Raw genomic sequence first — 23837 nt, 5'->3', positions numbered from 1 at the left:
CTAAATATTATGCAAAGAATTTTGAAATATATATAAACTTGGAATCACTGAAGTCTCTGAAAAAGAATGTACTGAAGCAAATTGCAAAAAAATTAACTTTGTGAGAGAAATTCCCATGAACAAGGCAAGATGAGTGGATAGAAGGTTACCTTAACCTGCTAGGCAATGGTCATGAGGTTTTGAATAGCATAGTTGAGCAGTAAGGCTGAAGGGATGTGTGCAGAGAAAAACCTAACAGCACTTCAAAACTAGTAGGACACAGGAAGCTTGGAGAAGGAGGGGTCAAAGGTCACAGTGTTTTGCAAGCCTGGGTGACCACAGGAAAGACGATATGCTCAAAGTGAAAATACAGAGATTGCAGAAATTCGGTGACATCTGATTTTGGAATTCAGAGGAATTCAGTAAAATCAGATCATTCAGCATTGGTAATGGCACTTAATGATTCTTTTAAATAGGATAAAATCTAATTCTCTCACTCTTTTATTTTGGTTTTGGCAGAACACCCAGCAGTGCTCAGGGGCGACTTCTGGCTCTGTGCTCAGTAATGATCCTAGCAGTATTTGGGGGACCATATGCAGTGCCAAAGATTGAACCCAGGTTGTAAAATAACCAACCCATAAAAAACCCAGGTTGCAGCATGTAAAATAAGCACTTTACCTCCCGTACTGTTATCTCGAATCTCAAAAATCTAATTCTAAAAAAAAAAAAATCACACAATACCACATGAAAGAGCATAACTAATATATAAGGAAATGCTGATGCCAGGAAAAGCAAATCACCAAAAGCTGAGTTCAAGTCCTGTTGTACAATTTATGTTAGCTTTAAAGCTAAAAAAAGCAACTATAAATTTTCTCAAAATTATCTTTTCTATTTTCTTATTTTAAAGGGAGTTAGAAGACATTGAAATTATGAGATTAAAATAATAACCTGTCTTTTTAAGAACCCATTTTTCGTAAGATGTGTGAACATGGCCACACTTAGGGCTTGTGAAACAACGTGAACTATTTTTCAGAGACCAACAAATTCGAAATTACTTTTGCCAAGTTTTTTCCCTCAATTTCAAAACCTATGTGCACTTTCAAGAAAACGCAGTCCTTCTACTCTGGATTTATAACATCAAATTTGTCCCCATTCTTTGTCCCAGAAATAATGCTGGCTTTTGCTGAATTCTTCCCACCCAAGGTGCTGACAGAGGGGACAGGGCCGCTTCCCTCGATCCCTGCAGAGGGCCTCTGGGAAGGCCAAATCGAGACCCTGCTGAACAGATACGGAAGCCAAAAAATGAGTCTCAGTGCTGGATTCCCATACGTGACAATGTGACATTTATTTTATCTCACAGTTTGTTCCATCCAGCATGTGCCAGGAAATGGGATTGGACATTGTAACGGTCAAGCACTTAAAAGACGCAGGGCTGTTTATGCCTAAGCTGCTACCTCCCTCACCTGGGAAGGAGTCTGCAGACACTGCCCACTCACAGGCCAAGGAGTGCCAAGGCTCGGGCCAACGGGTGCACAGTCTGTGGACAGGGGTCCAGGTCACTACTGGGAGTGCCCCCAGCACCATGGAGCGTACCCAAAAACAAACTAGTAAGAAAGATCAAGGAGACAAGTATGATAGCAAAGAATAGCTCTCTTTACACCTTTAGAGCAGACAGTTAAAGAATGATCTGAAGCCAAGAAGTATCAAAACTAAAAATCAAAGTGAACAGGTAATTTTGTCTCTTATTAATCTATCAGCTTTGGTTTCTTAATGTATCACCATCAGGCTAATGATTTCTGCTTTCGACCACTTTTAAATAAGCTCCCAATAATGCTCAGGTCAAACTAAATATCCTCCAAGACCATTCTCTAGATACTTTAATCATTAGTTTTTTTTCTTTTCTAAAGCAGAATAGTAGGTCAATGAAAAATATCAAATTAGTGTCACCACCCCAAAAATCTTAAGCCAAAAATGAAACCAAACACTCAAACAAAAAAAAAGTCAGTATTTGCAAGCCATTCTAGGAAATGATATAGAATAATGAAAATATTAACATTGAAAGATCAAGATTTGTGAAAAGTTATTTATTTATAAAACACATATAGCTCAGAAAGTAATCAATCCAGACCATGCTGGAAATAATTTGGTAAGGCATTACACTTATAATATTAACATATTATCAGATTTGGAGATTTAGCAGTAAACAATAACACCAACCACCTGAATGCAAACTTTACATGTGTATACCTTATTAAACACCAAAAAGATCACTTACATAGAAATATTCAGAAAACTTACTTAAGTTACAAAAAACTAAAAATCTTCTGTTTTATCGTTTTGTCAGCTTTAAACCCAATGAGCAGTGAAGTGATTGCATTCAACACGTGGTCCTGGGGCAGCCTGCAGCCTGTTCATAGAACTGAATTCTCTTATTTTCCTCCCATAGAAGAGTCAGGGAGTTTTTCACTTTCATTCTTCATTTTACTGTTACAAAGCAGATGCTTACTTAATACACTGTTCAAGGTTTCTGAAACCTATCTTTGATTCTGTGTGTTTGTGTTTAAACAAAACTCTGTATGAATGTTATTTTAGGAGTAGACACTCAGCTGAGACAAGTAAGAAAACAGATCTGCAAGAACATGCTCTGGAATGTGTGTGGCTTGGCTGGGAGGCTCACAATCAGGAACAAATTGCAGTCAGAATAGCTGGAAAAGTTAATTAAGTCTACCTAAAACAGCACCAATAACGAAACATTTTGGGGGTTGTTTTCTATTTTAATCAGGAAAATTATGGAGGGAGAAATACATAGATTGCACCCCTTTGATTCTTGGTGCTGGAATAATTTTCAATTGTCCGTTGACAAATCTCTTCATTTCAGAGCTCTGTAAAGAAGGAGGCCCCTGGAATCAGTAGCAAATCAAAATGGCCTGTAAGAGCCAAATGATTTTCATTTCCTTTTGGTGAACAGCCTCAGTGCTATCAGACCTGTCTGAAATGTTTGGTGGGGGGCAAGGCAGGGACAAAGGGAAGGCGGAGGGAGACAGGCCAGGAGCACAGAGCAGCTCCCCCTGCACACGCTCCAAGATTGGCCAGCCCAAGCAGAGCTGGAGCATGGGAGGAAGCTGGCCAAGGTAGGTGCTTCCGGAACAAAGGGCTGAACCCTCGAAAACACGACCCGGCGGGCACAGGGGCCTGCAGACAGCCCTGGGAAATGGGCTGTTCTAATCACCAGCACTGCTATGTCGTAAAGCAGCCATTAAAAAAAATTAAGCACAAAATTTTTGAAATTGTCTGTTTTACTTTTGCCTATCTTTAAGGTATCCGCTGGCTTCCAGGAGTGCAACCAGTTGGGCTACAATCCAATCATTCTGACTGTACTTTGGTGGGGACTGTATGTTATTCCCAAAGAAAATGGGCTAAATTCATGAGAGGAAACAGGAGTATGGCCAAATGCCAGGACCTTAAGACCACGATGGCTCCGGCATGGGCCCTCCACACCTGACTGGTGAGAGTTTGTCCAGACAGGGGCCACTGCCAGGGTAAGGCTGAGGAGAGCAGGAGGGAGGCCTGGCTCAGGGCACCACAATCTGTGGTTAACTCAGCCTACCAGTCTACTTGGTGAATCATGACTGCTCCTCCACAGGCAGGTGTTCCAATGGCTCCTGGCTGCCATAGGATCTTTATCATGACAGGTTCCAGTGGCTGGGCAGGGAAGGCCTCACGTGTGGAGGGCCCTGGTGCAGCAGGAGCAGCGGCAGCCTTACCAGATCACTGCTGTCACCACTGACATCCCCAGGACGGCAGGCTCTGGAGCCCCCACCAATGCCCCTGGGCTCGCCTGTGTTCTGACCCACCAACGCTCCTGCTCCTTCGTGCCCACACCTGACCACTCACAGTGCACGAGCCAGGAAGCAGACAGAGGTGCTGCCGTGGGGAGCATGACGCCAGAAGGTTAGTAGACTTCACACTGACTTTGAATCAGTAACCTATATTCATATACTGATTCGATGTCTGAAATAACAAATGAGTCTAATTTTAACAAATTCTAGGAAAAAGAAAGGGGGTAACACAAGGCTTTTTGTAAGCTCGATTTCGTTCTGACAAAGGAACACAGATATATTTTTACAAGTGCACAAAGTCGTCGTTTTAACTCAGACATAACTCCCTCCCTAAGGGTGAGTTCCCAACTAGACCATTAGCCTATGCCTGGCCCCCGCCCAAGTGAGGCATGGTGCTGTGCACATTCTCACGGGGAGGCCACTGCAACACCATGAGCTCCACCCAACTTCCCCAGGGCCGAGGAGAAGGGCCACTCTTTGACAGCTTATCTGCCCTTAACCTTACAGTCCCTAGTGGCAGGTCCCTGCCAAAGGAGACTCGGCCTCCCAAGTGTCAGGCAACCTAGGGAAATCCTTGAAACAAAATAGAAGCCCCCCAGAGAGGGAAGGAGTAGGCGGACTTATGTAAATCACTATGTCCAGAGACACTGTGTGGAAAAATGAGGAGCAGGACCCAGCTCATTCTTCCCAAGGGACAGCAGGGAGAAACCCAGGCTGACTATGAAACCTATAAAAGCAAAGGCCCTAATGACCTACAAGAGTGGAAAATCAGGAAAAGGAAGTGAAGATTCCATTAACCTATTCAATCTGTTTTTACCAGAGGGGATTCTGGAATTTATTTTCAATGCTCCATGCTTGAATTGAAATGCCTCTCAACACTTTGCTGAAAATATTTTTAAAATACAGCATGAAGAAACAGTGGCTCTGTGTTATCTCTGCACACAATTAAGTAAATTAAAATTTCATACACCAGCTGTAAAACCTGCATCAGATATACACGTTCCTTTAAAGTTCTTAAATTTTAAAATACTACCATGGTCTACTCAAAGTTGGGGGAGGGAGAATTCCTGCCACTCATTTTGACAAGGCAACTTTTGTGTTTTTTATAACAACCAATAACAAATTATTCCACTAGTTCAGACTTTCCATGTGCAATGCAAAGTATTTTTGAACTCCTGCCAGTCTAATCAAGGTGATTTCCAAAATGCCCAAACAAGAAGTTCCTATAATAAATAGGCTATCACATTTACATCTCAAATTAGAGAATTTGGAAGAAAATGGGTAATTTTGATGCCAAAACAGTGTACTGAAGCCTGCCCACCCAGACCACTCCCCACCCCGTCCCATCTGCTTGTTTTAGTCTCTCACAGAGTAGGTACTGGTCCAGGTGCAAACGCTTAATTCACAAGGAATGCAGAGAACACAGACACGTCTGGAGGCTTGGCTGCTGGCAATCCCCGTGGCTGCTCACCATTAGAAGTAGTGCTTGAGGCCACGGCTTTCTCACTGACATCTGTCCGAGAGGAGCACTTCACTATGGAGTTCTCCACTTTTTTCTTCTCAGTGGTCGTGGAGCTGTGGGACTGGGCGTCCATGGTGTCTTCTCATCACTTCAGCTCTCTGCTACAGGGAAGGCCTGAATCAAACAAACAGCGCCATCAGTTTCCAGTACAGATGGGAGACATGACCATCTCACTCAGATGTCACTTGACCTGACATGGTATCACGCATCATGGCATCATGAAGCCTTCACAAATTCAAAATGTATAAGACCTCTCATCAGAGCGCTTCTTGCAAAGACATCCTGAAGTTTGTCTTCAACTTACAAGCCAGAGTGGCTCCACATGCCAAATAGAGGGAGGAACCTGTCCATAAATGTGAGACATTTCCCAAATTCCCACTGGAAATGTGCTATTAAGTAACAGAAACATCTCAATTTTCAGCTGTGTTTATAGGGTGAATGCAAGTGCCATATAAACCAAATCTACAAATGTTGCTACTGGTGGCCAGCTTTGTCAAAAGAGACATTAAGACAACTTTCCAAAGCAGGAAAAGATTAAGTAGAAATTAATGTTTTGAAGCAGAGGTATCCAAACTTATCTGTTCTACACCTCCCTCTTTTCAGAGGAAAATCACACCATGGATGGGAGACAGTTAGGAGGTCTGCTTAGCAACCTCCACGCCCCTCCCCTCTTCAAAACCCAGCACCTCAGCACTTGAAGTAGCAAGCACTGCATACTCAGAAGTCAGCTTTGAACAGCCCGCCCACAGTCCCATAAACATCGTGTAGGCTGCCTCACTCAGAGGCCCCCTGAAAATCTACCTTCTTCACAAAAGCAAAAGCAAAGCACGGCCCAATTTTATCTGTGGCTATTATTACCACATCCCCGGGTCCTTCCAGTATTCCCCGGGGCACAGGAAAATCTAGCTTACTTTGGGAAATCTCAAAGTTTTGAAGTATGCCTGACAAAATCAAAGTCCAACTCAAAGTTCTGAATCAAAGTATAACTGAGGCTAAAGCAGACGGTGATTTCTGCTCCCCTCACAACACAACTGAATTGGAATATGCCTCTTAATTCTAATTCATTCATTTAGACCACACTCTCCAGAATTCAATAAAACCTGAGAACATTTTTATTCATTTGAGTTATATTTTTAAAACAAACAAAAGTAATGGAATATCATGCTCTGGACCCCCAGAAAAAGTCAGAAGACAGCTGACAGCAAAGACTGAGACCACTTGCAAAATATTAAAACTGCTGAACACAAGTCAATTACCATCCCCCTCACTACCTTCACTTACGTGATAACTGACCTAACTCATCATTCATCAATTTTCACTCTATTTGGTCCAAGGATTTTTTTTTTTTCACATCAGGCTTTACACTCACAAAGGACACCAGAAAACAAGCAAAAGTGTCTTCTTTAGCATGTTTTCTTCAAGCTATCAAGACTGCCTCAAACATGATGTTTCTTCATCATCTGCTTGTTTCCTACAGTTAGCAGATACCACTGAGTTCAATCAAAACAATTAGAAAATCTAAATAAGTAACTGCTAAAAGAGGAAAGACTAGAAATAATTTAAATTCCAGGTGCAATAGTTTTAGACATCTTAACTCATATTTGCAAGGGAACTGCAAACTCTTTTCTTCAATGTACAAGAAATTCCCCTTCAGTGGAATTCAAGTGATTAGAAATCTAAGAACCAGCTTGGCCTTGTGGCTCAGCATCAGCCCTTCCTCTGTTTTTCCTTGATTATCCAGTATCACTGACTGGAAAATACAACCATTTAAGAAGGGCTTTCCTAGAAGAAGCTCCAAGTCAAATTTACATATCAATTGTAAGATTCACTCCAAACTCAGAAACATCCCTCTCACTGGCCAACAGAGCTTCCTTAGCAGAGCCCCAGCACCCAGTGGCCTTTGGCCTGGCTGCCAGAATAGCACCCCCAGCTGTGCGCCAATGTCCCTACTCCTCTGGCAGACAAGAGAAACACACAAAGGGAGGAAACCTTGCAGAGGAGTGAAGTTATATAAACACACGCACCCGAACAAATTACCCTTAAACTCAGAAGCACACATTCAATATCAGAGGTTCAGAGACCCTCCATGCCTTTTATTTATTTATTTATTTTTTATAAACTCCAAAAATGGAACCTCAAGCAATTTTCAGTGATGCCTTTTTGCTTTAACAATCTTGGAATTCTTTCATTATCCTCCCAAAACTGGTCCAAATTTTTATTATTATTTTTTCTTTTTGTTCTTTGGACCACACTCAGGAATGCTCAGAGTATACTCCTGGTTTTGTGCTTAGGAATCACTCTTGGTGGGGTTCAGGGGAGGGAACCCAGTAGGCCTTGTACCAGACAAGTGCCCTTCCTGCTCTCCAATATCCCCTTTGAAAGTACACCAGGAGAGCAGCTACACACACACACACACACACACACACACACACACACACACACACAGAGGTGCCAAACCCCCCCCCACCCCCCCGCAGGCTGATGGCCCTCTGTTTTGGGCTCTCTGTTTTGCCAGGAGGCTCCAGGATGCTTGCACAGGCCAATCCCCATGCTCTTCAGTCTCTGCTGACTGGACAGACTAGTGAGGCTCATACACCATGAAGGGCTGAATCGCACAGGCGCCAACCCCAGTCCAATTATGAAAATGAACTCTTCCTCGGAAATCTCCGCTGGAGGCCGCCGCCCCTCCAGACTGGGACCTCCATGCAGACATGCCCCATGCCAGTTCTCGGCACTCAGACCCTGTTTATTTACTGAGTAAACTGATTTGGCAGTGAGCCCGTGTCTAGATGTCACCAGTGTACTCAATCACAATCACTGCTGGGTTAGTCACACACATGACACTTTTTTTTAATATCTAGTATTTCCTTGAAAATTGTTAAATTCGATGTAGACCAAAAGCTTTAACAAAAATATTTAATCAACACACTATGTTCTCAACTAGTTTGGATGAGGAGGAACTTGCTACATTCTAATGGTCTCCCTCAAAACACTGGTCAAATTAGGGTGCAGTTTACTCAGCTAAAACCAAACCAGAAACAAAGTAATGGGGGGGGGGAGGAGGAGAAGGATGAGAATCTTGTTAAGATGGGTCTTACTGAGAAGGAGTTAATTAATTAAGACCAGTGAGGAGAGAGTCACCCAAGTTCCTTGACAAACTTGGTTTTTTTTTGGAGTTGGTTTCCCCGCCAAGCAAAGGATTTCATATTAACAAAGCAACCAAACTCTCCAAATACCCATCAGCTCAGAGAAAGGATCAGTGAGAAGAGGTAGGGCCGCAGGCAGTACTGAAAGAGCACTAATTAATGGTTTTGGAGAATACTAATTCCTACCCAGCCCCCCTGCGAAATGGATTTAAAAGAAAAAAAAAGTCCTTGGTCACTCAAGAGTGTACCCCGTTCTTCTATTTTGACAACTTATTTTTGGATCTCATTAGTTAGTAACTAATTATTTTAAAGTGTGGTTTGTGCTTGGAACAAGGCTTGCTCATGGCAAGCTGCCAAGGCAGACAGCTGCTTCATGTATACCCTATAAATTATACCAGCTTATGTGTCCGATAACACACAACTCTGTCCCTGTCAGTTACACGCGGGAAAGTGCTAACCTGGCGATTTCCCCACCTCTACCCATGCATGCCGCAGGCGCGGGGAGCCGAAGGGGCAGCCGCGGGTCTGCGGAGCCGGGGCGCCTCCTCCGGGCAGCCCCCGGGGCCGCCTGAGGTTGGCCGGGGTTCTGGGCAGCGCGCCGCCCGGCCCCGCGGTCCCGAGAGCAGGGGAGCCAGGCCGCCGCCCGACCCCGGGAGAGGGCTGCCTGCGCTGGTCCGCAGACACCCGGGACAGAGAGCGGCTGTGCAGACGCAGTCCGGTGCACTCAGGCGGCCAATCCTGCCAAGGACTCTGCAAGACAACACCCTGTCCGTCTCACTCAGCATAGCGCTGGGTCTTCACAGAACTGCCTGCAGTACCACAGAACTCAGCGGCTCCCAAAGGACGTTTCTTCCTTAGCTGCTGTGAACAGAGGCCGGGATGCAAAAGGTTAAGCCAGACTGACGCCTCACTGTGTCCAGCGAAGGCTGGCCGTCAGTGGAGTCCAACGTTACAACCAGAAGCCTCAAGCAGTAAATGCAAGAGAATGAGAAACTCGGGAAGAGAATGAGAAACTCGGGAAGAGAATGAGAAACTCGGGATTCTGGGAACTCTGCAAAGCTCGGCCCCTGCCTGGCAGGCTCTGTGGCAGGCCGGGCGCTCAGATGCACAGGAATGCCGCCAGTGTCTTGTGGACACGCATTTGGACAAAGAAAGCATCAATGCTGAAAACCAAGGGGCAAAGTGATGTTCCGACAGTATTAAACAACTTTCTGATGTAGAATGGAACAGGAGTGTAAAAGCTGATCATTGATTCTTTGTGAACAACGAATTAGTTAATCCCCAAATCCAGCTGGTGTATTTTTAAGTTACCTGAATCTGGGGTAATAAATTGATCTCTCTCTCTCTCTCTCTCTCTCTCTCTCTCTCTCTCTCTCTCTCTCTCTCTCTTCCTCCCACTCTCCCTCTCCCTCCCTCCCCCTCTCTTGACCCTCTCTCCCTTTTCCTCTCTCTTCCTCTCCCTCTCTCTTTCCCTCCCTCTCTCTCACTTTCTCCCTCAGTCTTCCTCCTTCCTCCTCCCCTTCCCCTCCCTTCCCCCTCATTCCTAATAAAAGTAATCTGATCAGCTCCTGACAGGTCGCCAGCAGCAGAGGTGAAGGCATTCCAGCAGACAACTGAGTCCTGAAGGCACCGGGCTTAGGCCTTGAATGAGAAATGGTTCCCTGCAGCCTCGGGAACTATTGCTCAGGTGGAATAAGTCTTTGCTCCAGAGAAACTACATCTGCTCACAACTGTCCATGTATTTATAAGCGGAAGAAACCAGCCTGGGGAGGCTTCCTGGGGGGGTTCCCTTTTATCACTGAAGGGTAACATTACTTTTCTCTTACATTTTATTGCAAGCAGATTACTTGCAACTTTAAGATGCTTCTACTGGCGTGCCTCTACGCACTCCAGAGACGAAAATCCCATTAGAAGAACATTAATTAGGTGGGAACCACTGCACCTTCCTATAGCCCTAAAACTCAGCTTGGTTTGTTTTGTTTGTGGGGCCACAATTGTGCTCAGGGACCCAGGGATCAAAGGAAGCCAGTCAGCACATACAAGGCATGTGTGTAGCCAGCCACACTCCATCCAGGCCCTGAAACTCAGTTTTTAATCAAAATCAATCCTTTATGAATGATCACAAATAAAGACTAATTTTTCATCTATTATGAAAGTGAGAAAAATGTCTTGATTTGCAGTAAGCAATCCTTAGAGCATTAAAAAGGTTGCAAAGCCACCATGCATTCTACAGAACCTCTGTAATATGGCTGATGTTTCCTTATGATCAAAATATCTTTCAGAATTTAAAATCCATTAGCTCTGCAGAAACTCTGTGCCACACCACAGTTCCTAGTCCTTCTAAGGTTCTTTTGTCTTTCCTTGCCCTGCATAGCCTTTATTTTCTGCAAGCAAAGCTCCACTTTATAACTTCTTAATTAAATCTTTATGAAAGTACAATGATTTTACCTTTATATATGTTTTCCCCCAGCAATCAGGAAAGCTTAAAGCCTGAACTTCAAATAAGAAAGCTGCTGTCTATTCATTCAAGCTGCCACAAGCTAGTTCTCTGTAAGCTGAGCATCCCCCAAATCTGCTCTCTGTGCTTTCCATCCTACTTCCCCGTGTTCTGATGCATCTAATCTCAGATCAGCAGGTGAGAGACATCCCAAAATGGATTTACTCTGAGGGGACTGGGATTGCTCTAAGAAGAAATCGTGGTCTGGCTATGAAGAAAATGAATTTGGTTTTAATAAATTAACTACACCTAAACTTTTAAGACACCAACATATTTAATTCCAACCAACCAACCAACCACTGAAAAGCTCTTTTGAAATGAAGTAATCATTATCATTACAGTTAAAAGCACAAGCGACATTTTCTGTGCCAGGTTTACTTTTCTGCCCTGTGTATTCAAGAACATCAGTCTCCCTGGCTTTCTTGGCTGCCAGTTACTTTAGGAGTAATGTGGAGGGTAGAGGGGTCTCTATTTGATACCTGTTAGCATTTCTGATTTTGATAAACCTTAAAAATACCAGTGCAGTGTTTCTTGCTTAGGTTTTGCAGAAATATTGTGAATAGCAGGTGTCATTAAAGGAGCAAATGTGGAGCAAACTGGCACCCCCACCTGATCTGTCAACTTAACAGATACAGACAATCCCACAGAAAACAAGCTCTCTAAGTCAGTTATCAGTCTATGCATCAGCTAAGCACAGAAAACTGTATTTCCCTTAAACACACATGTATCACAAAAAAAATCATAGTCAATCAGAGGTGTCCCTTGTCTCGCTTCACTGAGATTTAAAGTATTAAAAGTTTTCACACGTTTTCAGAAAAATGAAATCTAAAAGAATTTACCTATGTTTTGGTTCCAATATCATGTGTGTGAGTTTACCATCTAGCTAATGGGGTAGAGTAGATGTGCTATGAATAGTATTAGACCAATATAGGTGAGTGCTGTAAGCCATACACATCCCCAAGGTACATAGTGCAAAGTTGGGCATGAAATGCATTTTATTCTTCAGTTTTAAACCCATGATTCCTGAATCCTACTTACAATATTAAAAGCAAACATTCCTAAATATAAAGATTTCTAAGTAAAGTTTACTAAATAAACAAATTATCCTCCTTGGTTCACTTAGCCTATAAACTTTGCATACTCACAAAATTCTGCTGCAGTCTAATTTCTCTCCTTCTTCCGTTTTGGTGTGGGGGGGGGGGGGCTGGCGCACACTCAGCAGTGCTCAGGGCTTACTCTTGGGTCTGTGTTCCATGGTCACCTCTAGCGGGTTCAGGAGATGATATGGGGAACCAGGGATCGAACCTGGGTCAGCCACATGCAAAGTAAATGTCCTACCCACTGTACTATGGCTCCGACTACAGCAGTCTGATTTTTTTTTAAGAAAGGAGGATGACCATCCTCTCTTTTTATTTTTTTTTTAATTTTTGTATTGAATCACAGTGAAATACAGTTACAAGGCTGTTCACAGTGAGATACTTAGTTGCAAGGTTGTTCTTCAAGGTTCAGTCATACAATGTTCCAACATCCATCCCTTCACCAGTGTGCATTTCCCACTACAAATGTCCCTAGTTCCCCCCATCCCAGCACCCAGGCACTCTCTCTCTCTCTCTCTCTCTCTCTCTCTCTCTCTCTCTCTCTCTCTCTCTCCCCTCTCCTCTCAACCCTCACCCCACTAAGTCATGTACAAAACTGCCAGTGTGAGCTGTACCAGCACACACAGGCTCCCAGTGAAGCCTTGGTACGGAATTTCCCTTTACATCCATAATCCAAACAACAGACTTTGTCGTGAAGTATGGCCTGGCCACACTTCTGCTCCCTTCATGCAGGTTCCCACACATCTGAATTTATTAAGGTTTCATTCTTCAGCTTCTGGCTAAGGCTGCCCTACATGCAGAAAATGCCCTTGGGATTAGCTTATTCTTTTTAAAAGATCACAAATTAAATCAACAAAACAATCCAACCGGCTCTTTCCCTCATTATTTTAATTTGAGAGCCAGTCTTTATCTAAATTGTGAGTTTTCCGAATCTTGTAGAAATCGATGCTTTGTATGTAAAGCACTCTGGAGAATTGTCCTTTATGGACTCTATAAAGAAGTCAAATTTGCTGAGGCTGAAAACTTCTACATGGTGAGAAGCAAATCAGATGCCACACGGCATTCCAAAAGCATTTCAGAGACCAGATATTTAAGTAAAATTGTACTTCTCTGCACTAATTAATTCGTGACCTAAAAGATGACTCAACTACACATGCACATACCTACTGCACACCGTCGTATATACCCTTACACACACACACACACGCACGCGCACACACACACACACACACACACACAGAGTCCCACTGTTTCAGACCAGCAAGCAATCCAATTTACTGCAGGTACAAATTATATGGACAGTGCATGCCACAACAAAACCAGTATGATGCCAACAGGGCCGTAAGAAAGTTTGCCCTAAATCTCTGGAAAGGAGCTTTAAAAGAAAGCAAGGATTACAGTCAGCTAGAAGGTGGGGAGGGAACTCACCTCCAGCCCAGCCAAGCGGAAATCAGAGCAGTAATTCTACAAGTCGACAGAGCACACTTTCAAAGCTGTAATGGTGTGAAGAAGTGCGGGCAGCATGGCCTGAAGGCAGCACTAATACACTGATGACTAATGGCTGGGCTGGGCAGACAATGAATTTGGGGCTTGAAAACTAACAGAAACCATGCAGTACTTTGACAAATGGGCTTTCACAATTTCATTCATTGAATAACCTTTAAGCACAAAATTGGCTCAAATTCTCCTGGGAATTATATGACATGTTATTGGGGGATGATGTAAGTATTTTCTTTTTTAATTATGACTTATGCAAAATGGAAAAGCACTGTATATGAGGACTCAGCCATATAAACTACAGATGCAGATGTGGAACTCAACACAATATTGCCTTTCAGGACCACCTCCCCCCCACCACCACCACTATACACACCCCGCAAAAGGTTCCAGCACCACCTTATTAACTACGTAATGGCTTGTTCATTCAGTTTCTTTAGAAAGTTATAGGTTTTTCTGGAACATTTTGTCAGGTTGAAATATAGACACAAAAGAACTGAAAAAAAATTCTCGCAATAAAAAAAAATTTAACATTGAAAACGGTCAAATTTTTAGGGCAAAAAAGGCTAATTTTCAGGGACCCACATTGTGTCGTAAGACAACTGAAACACCACATAGTTTGCAATCAATTGCACTTACACTTTTAAAATCCATTCACTTTCTTCTAAATTACTCACCTCCCTCATTACAGAGCAAAGATAGCCCTCTAACTTGAAAATAATAATTTTGGCACTATTTAAAGAGGATGAAATATCTGAAGTATATCTAAATTAGCAAACATCACTTAGGCCAGACAGCATTGCCCTTAGCAGCTCCTAAAATTTTAAGAAAAGGATCTTAGAACAGGAAGCTTAGTGAGCTCATAAAACTGTTGCTGGAGCCAGGAACACATAGCATATTTAATCTGCAAACTGTGAGAGTCTACAGTGATTTCAGGAAGATCTGAGGCATGCCCTCAAGGTTTGCTGGGATCTGGGATTAGGGGGTTGATAAGAACCTTTCCTGCCCATGGACATGTTTTTCTTCTGCAGTTAAACACAAATGCATAGAGACACTTGACTGCTGCCTGCGTTGCTGCTCAAGTTCTATGAAAGCTTTGCAGCTCTTTTTGCTGTCAATATATCAAAGTTTTAAAAAAATCATCAAAGTGTGAAATTTCATTTAAAGTCTTCCCCAGTCTACAGCTCTATTTCACAGGCCCATCAAATAAAAGTAAAAGATGAAAAATACACTGAAAGTACTTGAAAAAGTTTGCAGCTCCTACCTTTCCTGCTGTTGTTTATTGTCTCCCTTTATTTGCTTTGGAATAAAATGAATCTATTTTCCCCTAGAAAAACAACATTAAGTGAAAGGCTGTATTTTCTACTAATGTTTAATGAAAAGACAACATGAAGTGACCATGAATTTTTTTGTTAACAAACTTAAAACCACACACACACACACACACACACACACACACACACACACACTGCACTTTTCTATAGCCAACTCAGCCTTTTAATTGCCTTTCATGATATAAATTGGCAGAAAATTTCTTGAATCTTCCAAAACAAATCAGACCAACTCTAGAATATGAATGCCAGAAAAACTAAAACCCCCTTCAAAGAAATCTTTAGCTGGGGATTTACAACAATTGCATGAAGAAGAAAAGTCTGACTTTTAAGATAATCTTCTATAGTCTAAAAGCATTAACATTCCATTACTAAGGTTTTCTTGAGGATTTCATGACTCATTGATTCACTTTTCCTTCAAGACTGCCTTTTCTTAGCACATTTCTGTCTCCATAGAAGTGAGTACATGTAACAATGATCACTAAATTGCTTCCTTCAGAAACTCCCCAACCTTATCCTCAAGAAGAGGGAGGAGGATTCTAGAATATGGAAGGATCTCTTTCCAGTTAAGCACATGAGAACTCTGAAATCCTTCCAGCACACAGGTGACAAAGAAAACTGTCCCAGCGAAAATGGGAGATGCAACTTTTAGGCTTGGTCATCAAATTGATAAATTAATGATGCTTTCAATAAATAAGTAATGAAATAGCTCAACAGACTCATTTTTCATTAATACTGATTTTTTTTCTATTTCTGTTTGAGGACCTTCACAAGTTAGACAAACAATAAAAATGTGTTTCTATCAGACTTCACTCAAGAAAAAACAAATACATTAGAGGGACACTAGATTGGTGATATCAGAATTATGCCTACTAGCCTATTAATAATAATACAAACTATAACTTTGAAAGTGTTTCTGTGTATGTGTGTTTGTGTGAAATCTCACACTAGACTCATTCAGACACCTTGTGTCAAAGCTTCCCAAGGCTGACTTTAAGAATTATATACCCTGAAAGGATCACCCCCTAGGTGAGAAATTTCTAATTAGCTTTTAGTATAAAATAAACTCTCTTCCCTCTGAAAGTATGAGATTACAACTGATTCAGATGTTATTTCAGACTTGCCTATAGTCTAACTCTGCCTAAAGTGTTTGTATGCTAGGTTGTTAAAACCAGTATTTCCTAACATAAACAAATTCTTTAGCTACTTCACACAGTTTACATTGTTAAAACCAATCTCCACTGCTTTGAATTCTACCACTGAAATTCTGTTCTGCATTTGGAAAAAAAATAGAGATTTTTGAGGCTATTTCACTTTAAAGCATAGCATTTCCTCCTTCAAAATAATCTTGACACATGTAATTAAGAAACTGTCAGACTATTATTAATTTTTAATTTAAAACCTAAATGAAATAATTACAGAAATCAATCAATAAGGCACCTATTCAAATTACAGAGCAATTACATAAATACTCAAAATTAATACTTCTGGCCAATTCGTGAAGATTTTGGCCAGTCCTAGGCGCAGACATCAGGCAGCACGGTGGTGGTGGTGCTAAGCGGGGTGGGGAGGGGATGGGCGAGCCTGTGAAGAGCTCCCGCTGAAGCTGGTTTAAATGAGATCGGTTCAGTGGGCCAGAGGCCCCCCACCAGCCAGGCCAACGCACTCAAACTGGAACTCTTTTTTTTAAAGTTAATTTATTTCCACCAGACACATATTTCAGGCATCTCACTAAAAAAAAAAAAAAAAAAAAAAAAAAAAAAAGGCCTCCTCTAAAATCTGTACCCAAAGAAAAAAATCTCACGGAGGGGCAGAATCTAATTACTGTGGATTCCCAGCAAAGCGCGGTGCCAGGCCTGATTGGGGAGGAGCAGGGGGCTGAGGAAGCAGCGGCCGCAGGAAAGCCCGCGTGTACGGGCCGGCCGGCGCGGCTGCCCTCCGGCTCGGAGACGCGGACAGTCCATCACTGCGAACTGAAATGGCAGCTGGAAAATGTGGAACAGCTGGCAGAGAGCTGGGAGAAAATGTTTTACATAAATATATGTACATAGAAACTGGCAGAAGGCCACGGGCACCGTACTCAAGGCCAAAACCTCCCCGGAGCTGCGCCCCAGGGTGATGAGAAGTTGGGGGGCAGGCGGGGCGGCGAAGGGGCCACCCCCTAACCCCCGTCCACTCGGGCCAGTCGGCGTCTCCCGCGAGGGACAGCGGGCCGCGGCGCGAGCGCGGGCAGGACAGGGCCGGGCGCAGAGCAGGCGCTTCCAAGTCTGCACAAACTCCACAAGTTGGTGTCAAGACTGACTCCGCCGCGCGGGAGAGCGGCAGTTGGTGCCGGCGCCCCGCAGTCCCGCAGCCCCGCAGGCTGCATCTCTCCGACCCCCCGCCGAGCGCGCGCTCGCGCGCGCGTGTGTGTGCACGCGCGCGTGTATGTGTGTGTGTGCGCGTGTGTGTGCGCGCGTGTCTGTGTGTGCGTGTTTGTGTGCGCGCGTGTGCGTGTCTGTGTGTGCATGAACGTGTGTCTGTGTGTACGCTGTGTGTGCGTGTGTGTGCGTGTCTGTGTGTGCGCGCGCGTGTGCGTGTCTGTGTATACGTGTGTCTGTGTGTGCGTGCGTGTACAATGTGTGTTTCTAAGTGCGCGCGCGCGTCCTCCTGGAAAGGAAATTAAAGAGTCGCAGCTCACACACAGCTGGACCAACTTTCACTTTCCGCGTCTGGGCACGCTGGCCGCGGCGTCTCCGGGCAGCCCTGCGGAGAGGACGCGGGACGAGCTTGGCTGCCCAGGCCTTCCCGGGCTCCGCGGGGTCGGGCTGGGAACCCCCCGTGCGCCGGGAGGCCCGGGCCCAGCGCGGGGCGGGTGGGCGCCGCGGAACAAAGAACTTCGGGCGGGACGTACCTGCGGCGGCGGCGGCGGCGGCGGGTCCCGAGCGCCCAAGACCCGCGTGCAGCGGGCGGCCTGGCTCCCGTGGGCTCCCCGCAGGGTTCCCGGGCCGGGGGCGCCGGCACCCCGGGGCCCGTGTAACCCGATCCGCGCTGACTCACCCCCTGAGTGACAGTTTGGACTCGGCCCCCCGCGGGAGGGCGGGGCGGGGGAGAAAGCCCGCCGGCTCGGCCCGGCCCGCGCCCCTCCGCGCCCCTCCGCGCCCCTCCGCGCCCCGGCCCGCGCCCCGGCCCCGCCGGCCCGCCCGCGCCCCGCGCCCAGCGCCCCGAGCCCCGGCCCCGCCGTCCCGCTCGCGTCCCGTCCAGCCCGTGCGCCGTCCCGCCCGAGCCCCGGCCCCGCCGTCCCGACCGCCCCCGGCCCCGCCGTCCCGCCCGCCCCCGACCCCGGCCCCGCCGTCCCGCGCCCAAGTTGGCGCACGGGCTCCCGCCGAGTTGGAAAACTTGCCGCTCCGCCCGCCTTACTTTGGAGGCTGCTCGCTCGGCCCGCGGCGCCCACGGCCCGCGCTTCCCCGGCCGCCCGCTGCCCGCGCCGGGCGCGGCTCCCAGCGGCGAGGAGGCGGCGCGGGGGACCAGGGGCTGGCGCAGACACATCCACGCCCGCTCCTCCTCTTCCCCCTCCGTGACCCCGAGCCCGCGGCCCGCCAGGCCCCACCCACCCGGCGCGGGAAGGGGGCCCCGGGTGATGTCACGCGGGCCCTCGGGGCCCGGCGCCCCCGCGCCCCGCGCTGGCCACGCCCGCTCCGTCGGCGCCCCCCGCCCGCTCGCGCCCCTTTCTTCCGCCCAGGCCTGGCAGAGCGCAACCCCCCTCGGCCCGGGCTGCGGCCCTGGAGTCCCGCTCCGGGGGATGCTGCGCCGAGGTGGGGCTTCCTCGCCTACGGGCCCCGGAGACCCGGCGACGAGGGGCACGGGAACAAAGACCCGGGGCTCGGGCGCGAACTCCTGCACGGAGTCGCCCTCCGGGACGCAAGTTCCCTCTCGGTACCTGGCGACTCTCTGCAGCCCGTCCCCGCCACGGAGCCGCTGCAGCGCACGGTTTCTCCGGGTGTCCCGGGACCTCGAGCCCGAAGCCGGGCTTTCCAGGCCAAGGGAACCGAACCGGGGCTAAGTGAGAAAAGCAACGCCCGGTGGCATGCCCGACTCCGCTCCTCCTCTGGTCGAGCCCTCCACTCTCCCCAGAAACGCCTGAGCTCCGGGTGCACTTGTGTTGACTCACCGAGGCTTCTCGACTGAAAGAAGGGAGTGGGTGGATGAGTGATTAGCTGTTAAGATTTGAAGAGCGCTGGGAGCTTCGCGTCCTTACCTGGGGGCTTTTAAACAGAACCCAGTGGTAGTACTCATCGTTTGTTTCCTGGGACTTGTTGCGCGTCTCAAAGACTCAAAGAAAGCGGACCCTAGCTTAAGCATTCCTGGCGGGAGCAGGGGGAGGGCCTTTTAAACCGTTTTTTTTTTTTTTTCTAGCCGTATTTTGTTTTCATCCACTTCATTCTTCCACATCTGAGGTCGAAGGGTAGTGGTCCAGGCTTCCCCTCACGAATTGGCCTGGGACCGGGAAGACTATGACTCTCAGAGAATGACCTTTCCCTCCGCGGATGTCAATGGGAAAACCAGGTGGAGATCTCAAGGTTTGTGGGGTTCTAATAAGATAACGCACGGGAGAGCAGAAAGGGACACAAATGTGAGAACTGTTGTCACAATTCTTGTGCAATAGGAAAGATTTGAAGAATATCTTCCCCAAATAGAGTCCAACATCACCAATTTTTTATACAAGTTACTGCGTCTGCCTCAATCAAGTGGATGCATATAATAAGTTTTGATAGCCTACTCTTTCTGTTCACCCAATGGCAAAGATAAATAAAAAGAAGAAAGACATCCAATAAATCAACAACTGGAAAAAATAGATATTTCGGCTTTTCCTTAAAAATCTTCTAGCACATTTTGGGTCATGAAGACCTTGATTTTTACTGTTAAAAGACAAGAACAAAGAAAGGCAACTAATCTTTTCTTTTGTGCCCTTCAGAATAACTGGGTTTTTTGTTTGTTTGTTTGTTTGTTTGTTTGTTTTTAGGAGGAATAATGCTGTTGTTTCCTCTGTGTTGATATTTCTTCACTCAAATTCTTGGCAGAAACTAACAACTCTCTGCTTTAGTGGTAAACAAATATGTAAGTAGTCACATTTTTGCAGAAATGGCAGAGCTTAAGAAATATGGATTGCCTTTGAGTAAGTTAAACAATGGCATATATTGTTGTGACTTTAAATATGTCAACACAAAACTTTTTCCAAATAAGATCTTTATTCTTTCTTGTCTCAGTTCTGGAGATTAGATGTCCAAAATCAACTTCTCAGCAGGTCCATGCTCACCTTGGGGAGCATTTCTGTGTCTCCCTAGCAGCGGCCCTGGACCCCGTGCTTCTTCACTGTCAGAAGCCACTGAGTCCTTGGCTTGCAGTGGCTTCTCTCCATTCTCAGTCACTTGCCTTCCTTTAGACACCCTCTTCTGAGAAAGACTCGCTGATGTTAGTGTCCTTATCTTAGCTTAAGTTTACAGCAACTTCATTTTTCAATTAGATCACATTCTGACTATTTGGGGACTCAGAACTTTAACACGTGTTTTTGGAGTTGGTCACAGTTCAGTTTCTTAGACACTGGAAGAGAAAGAGGAGCATGAAAGATTTGAAGTTGTGAGGACAAAGGATAACCCTGAGGTCCAGCTGCACAGGCTCCTCCACGTTTTGCCCTGTGGTCTCTGCTTTGTATCAGCATTGGTCAACATAGAGCCCCACCTGCTAAGAACACAGGTGAAATACTGTTACAGGGGGCCACGACACAAGAGCAGGGGGTCAGTTGGTAGAATGGGGCCCCCAGGAAAGACAAAGATCAGCAGAGGACGGTGCTGGGGAAGGCCTGCGAGCCCTGCTGTCTACGGCCACTGTTCTTGTCTTCACTGACCATCTCAGCTCTTCCATTTCCGTGCATAGTTGCACTTAATACTTGGGAACCACCAAGGGGATTTTTTTAGGTGTAGTGACAAATTTCTAGCTGCAAATGGCAAGTTTTCAACTCATATTGACCTAAGTTAAATTTAAAAGGGGAGGTTTTAATGACTGAAAGTTCAGAAGTATGTAACAGGCTTTCAACAAAACAAGATCCAGGGGCTGGAATAATGTGAAGTCTGCTTAAGCTTGGATACTTTTTAAGCTTGGTTTTATTCCCATTTCATGCAAACCTTCTTTAAGCAACAAAAGAAGAAAGGGAATCTGAGACAGGCAACTACATTTTGCATCATCGTACTATCTTTTGCTTCCTCCCAAAATAAGCATCAAGAGATACAACATTATTCTTGGCCAGGCAATAGATAAGTGGGAGCTGGGTAAGCATTTAAAAAAAAATGTTGTTATAACACTGTGATTTGCCAACTTGCCCATAACACAGTTACTTCAGGTGTCGAATATTCCACACCACTTCCACCACCAGTCTGCCCTTCGCTCCATCAGTGTTTGTAGATTCCCACTTGCTATCCCAGCCTGCCCCTTTAGCAGGCACGAATAAATGGACTTCATGTTGTTTGTCACACCACGAAGGCGGATAGAATTATCAACAATTAGATCACTGCAAGTAAGTTGGTGACAATTGTTAAATCTCACTATGATGTTATTGAAGTCACTGAGGATTTACTGAACTGGTTGCTGCTAGTTGAGGCTTCTGTGTTTCTCTTTTCACTCATCGAGCTTGATGGCCTTTATGCAACTTTCCCATCAGATCTGTAGCGCTGAGCCGACAGTACTATGAAATGTGGAGGTGTTGTGCAACTGTGTGTGCAGCTGAGGTTGAGGATCTATGGAGTGGGAATGATTTGGTGGCTTGGGAGCTTGATGAGGTTTAGTTGTGGAATTGGGCCACTTGTCTGTGGGATTGGGTGGTGGCTGTGGGCTGCTGTACCTGCAGACAGAAAGCAGAATCCGCCTGCCCCCATTATGAGAAGGCTTCAGAGTTCTTAGCCTGGACCAATCTACCTGGGAAGGTTCTGTGGCTTCATGATCTCCTTGAGATTAGTTGTGGAATGGAGCCGCTTCTCTGCAGGCAAGATAACAAGCATCCCAGTTCAATGTTCAACAGAACATGTATCCTGTATAAAGTCCATATTTATAGCAACCATTTGCTTCCTCTTTTGGAGAGTGCAAGGGGGCACCTCTGGCAATGCTCATGGATTACCCCTGTCTATACACTCAGGCATTACTCCTGGAAGTGCTCAGGGGACCATATGGTATGCCAGGAATGGAACTCGGGTCAAACAAATGCAAGGCAAATGCCTTATCTATGTATTAGTCTCTGGTCCCTGCTTCCTCCTTCCCCCCTTCCACCCTTTTTCAGAGCTGGAGATCAAATCAGGCCCTTATACATGCAAAATATGCACTCTATCATGTGGCTACCTTGGTCTCTGTGTTCATCTTCTTTGACCACTTCAGTTGCCTTTCGCAGGTATCTCCTGGGAGGTGATGCAAGGCATCCTCCTTGCACTGAATTCAAAACACATTCAACATCTCCATTGGAAGGAGTATTCTCTTGCTCAATAGTTCAAAATTGATCCCAGGACTCTTAATAAGTTAGTTCCTATGCAGTTTTGTTCTGGAAACAACTCTGATTCCCTTAAAAATTACTTCCTTTTAGGGACTAATACCTCTTGATTCAGGTGTGCAAATCCAAGTGAAGGTTCTCATGGTGCCAATATAAACAGTAACATCACCCTGTGTATGTATGTATGTGGTGAACCCAGCCTTGTGAAGAAAATGGAATTTTTAATGTCTATTCTATATGTCTTTCAAAAGTTTATTGACATTAAGATGTTTCTATCTTAAAGGTTACCACTTGGAAAAAATTACAGGAGAAGATTATTGTCTTAGCTGCATTTGAGAACCAAGTCTGTAGGATAACATTGGTTTGTCTTTTCTCCCTTGCCACAGGGAGCTTGGTTTATCAGGTTACTCCATCACGGTGCTCCTGAGTCACTCCCATTCTTCTCTATCTGTACCCTCCTCTCTGTGCTCTCCTCCACAACCAGTTAATCACCTTTCCCCCAAATCAGATTCTGTTAACTTGTAAGGTTAAATCCTTCTAAGGACAACTGACTTGTATTCATGAGTGAAATATTGCCTTTCTCCTTTCCTTATGACTTTTGCATAGTTCACTTTTTTTATAACTTAGAATGTTTATTTATTTATTTATGTAGGAGTACTGCTATTTATTCAGCCACTGATTAACTGATTGAATTGGGCATGAACTCCACCTTACATTTTTTTTTCCATTTTTTATAATTTTATTTATTGAATCACCGTGAGAGCAGTTACAAAGCTTTCGGGTTTAAGTCTCAGTCATACAATGAAACACCCATACCTTCATTCATGCCCATTCTCCACCACCAAAAACCCCAGTATACCCCCATCCCACACCCTCCCCCTAACTGTGGGGCAATGATTTCCACATTACTCTCTCTCTCTACTTTGATCACATTCAACATTTTGACACCAGACCCACCAATATTATTTGGGATTTTACTCCAACACTCAGATCTGCTGTAAAGGCAACAGTAGACAATTTGTCTTCTATTGCTGGTTAAGAAAAACGTATGATGTTGCGTGGCTGCAGTAGTGGCCACGTGATTTTGAAATTCTGAAATTTTAACACGTAAATCAGGAGGGATTTCTGCCAAAACCTGCTGGGTTCCAACATTTGTTTCTGAGTCTCTGGGATCATTGCCATTAAGCAGCTTGATCAGGAGCCAGAAAGGCCGTTCATGGGCAGCTAATCGGAGTCTCCTTGGGATGGGGAGGAAAGGGCCGACTCCACCCCCATCCCATCAGGCCCTGTGTGTCTTGTCACTGAGGGCTCAAATCTGACTGTCCAGTGGCCTCCGAGCCACCTAGGGGGAGAAGGCGGAGGGACAGCACCCTTTCCTCCCTGGGGTGGCCCAGCAACAGTAATCTACTTTGGGGTCTG

General features: G+C 45.5%; 1 protein-coding gene across 1 annotated transcript in view; it reads right to left on the bottom strand.

Moving 5' to 3' along the window:
• GLI3 (GLI family zinc finger 3) overlaps positions 1–18424 on the bottom strand; it is a 318421-nt gene extending 299997 nt beyond the window's left edge. Inside the window, exons 1-2 of the mRNA XM_056113391.1 lie at positions 18308–18424; positions 5290–5454 (exon numbers count right to left, since the gene is read on the bottom strand). Coding sequence (XP_055969366.1) covers positions 5290–5413 — 124 coding nt within the window. The 5' untranslated portion in view covers positions 5414–5454; positions 18308–18424. The remainder of the gene's footprint in view (positions 1–5289; positions 5455–18307) is intronic.
• Between the last annotated feature and the right edge of the window lie 5413 nt (positions 18425–23837).

Source organism: Sorex fumeus, unplaced genomic scaffold, assembly GCF_029834395.1.
Source record: "Sorex fumeus unplaced genomic scaffold, SorFum_2.1 ptg000020l, whole genome shotgun sequence".
In the NCBI taxonomy this organism is placed as follows: domain Eukaryota; kingdom Metazoa; phylum Chordata; class Mammalia; order Eulipotyphla; family Soricidae; genus Sorex; species Sorex fumeus.
Note: the sequence above shows the minus strand (reverse complement) of the source record. Positions and strands in the feature narration are given on the sequence as shown.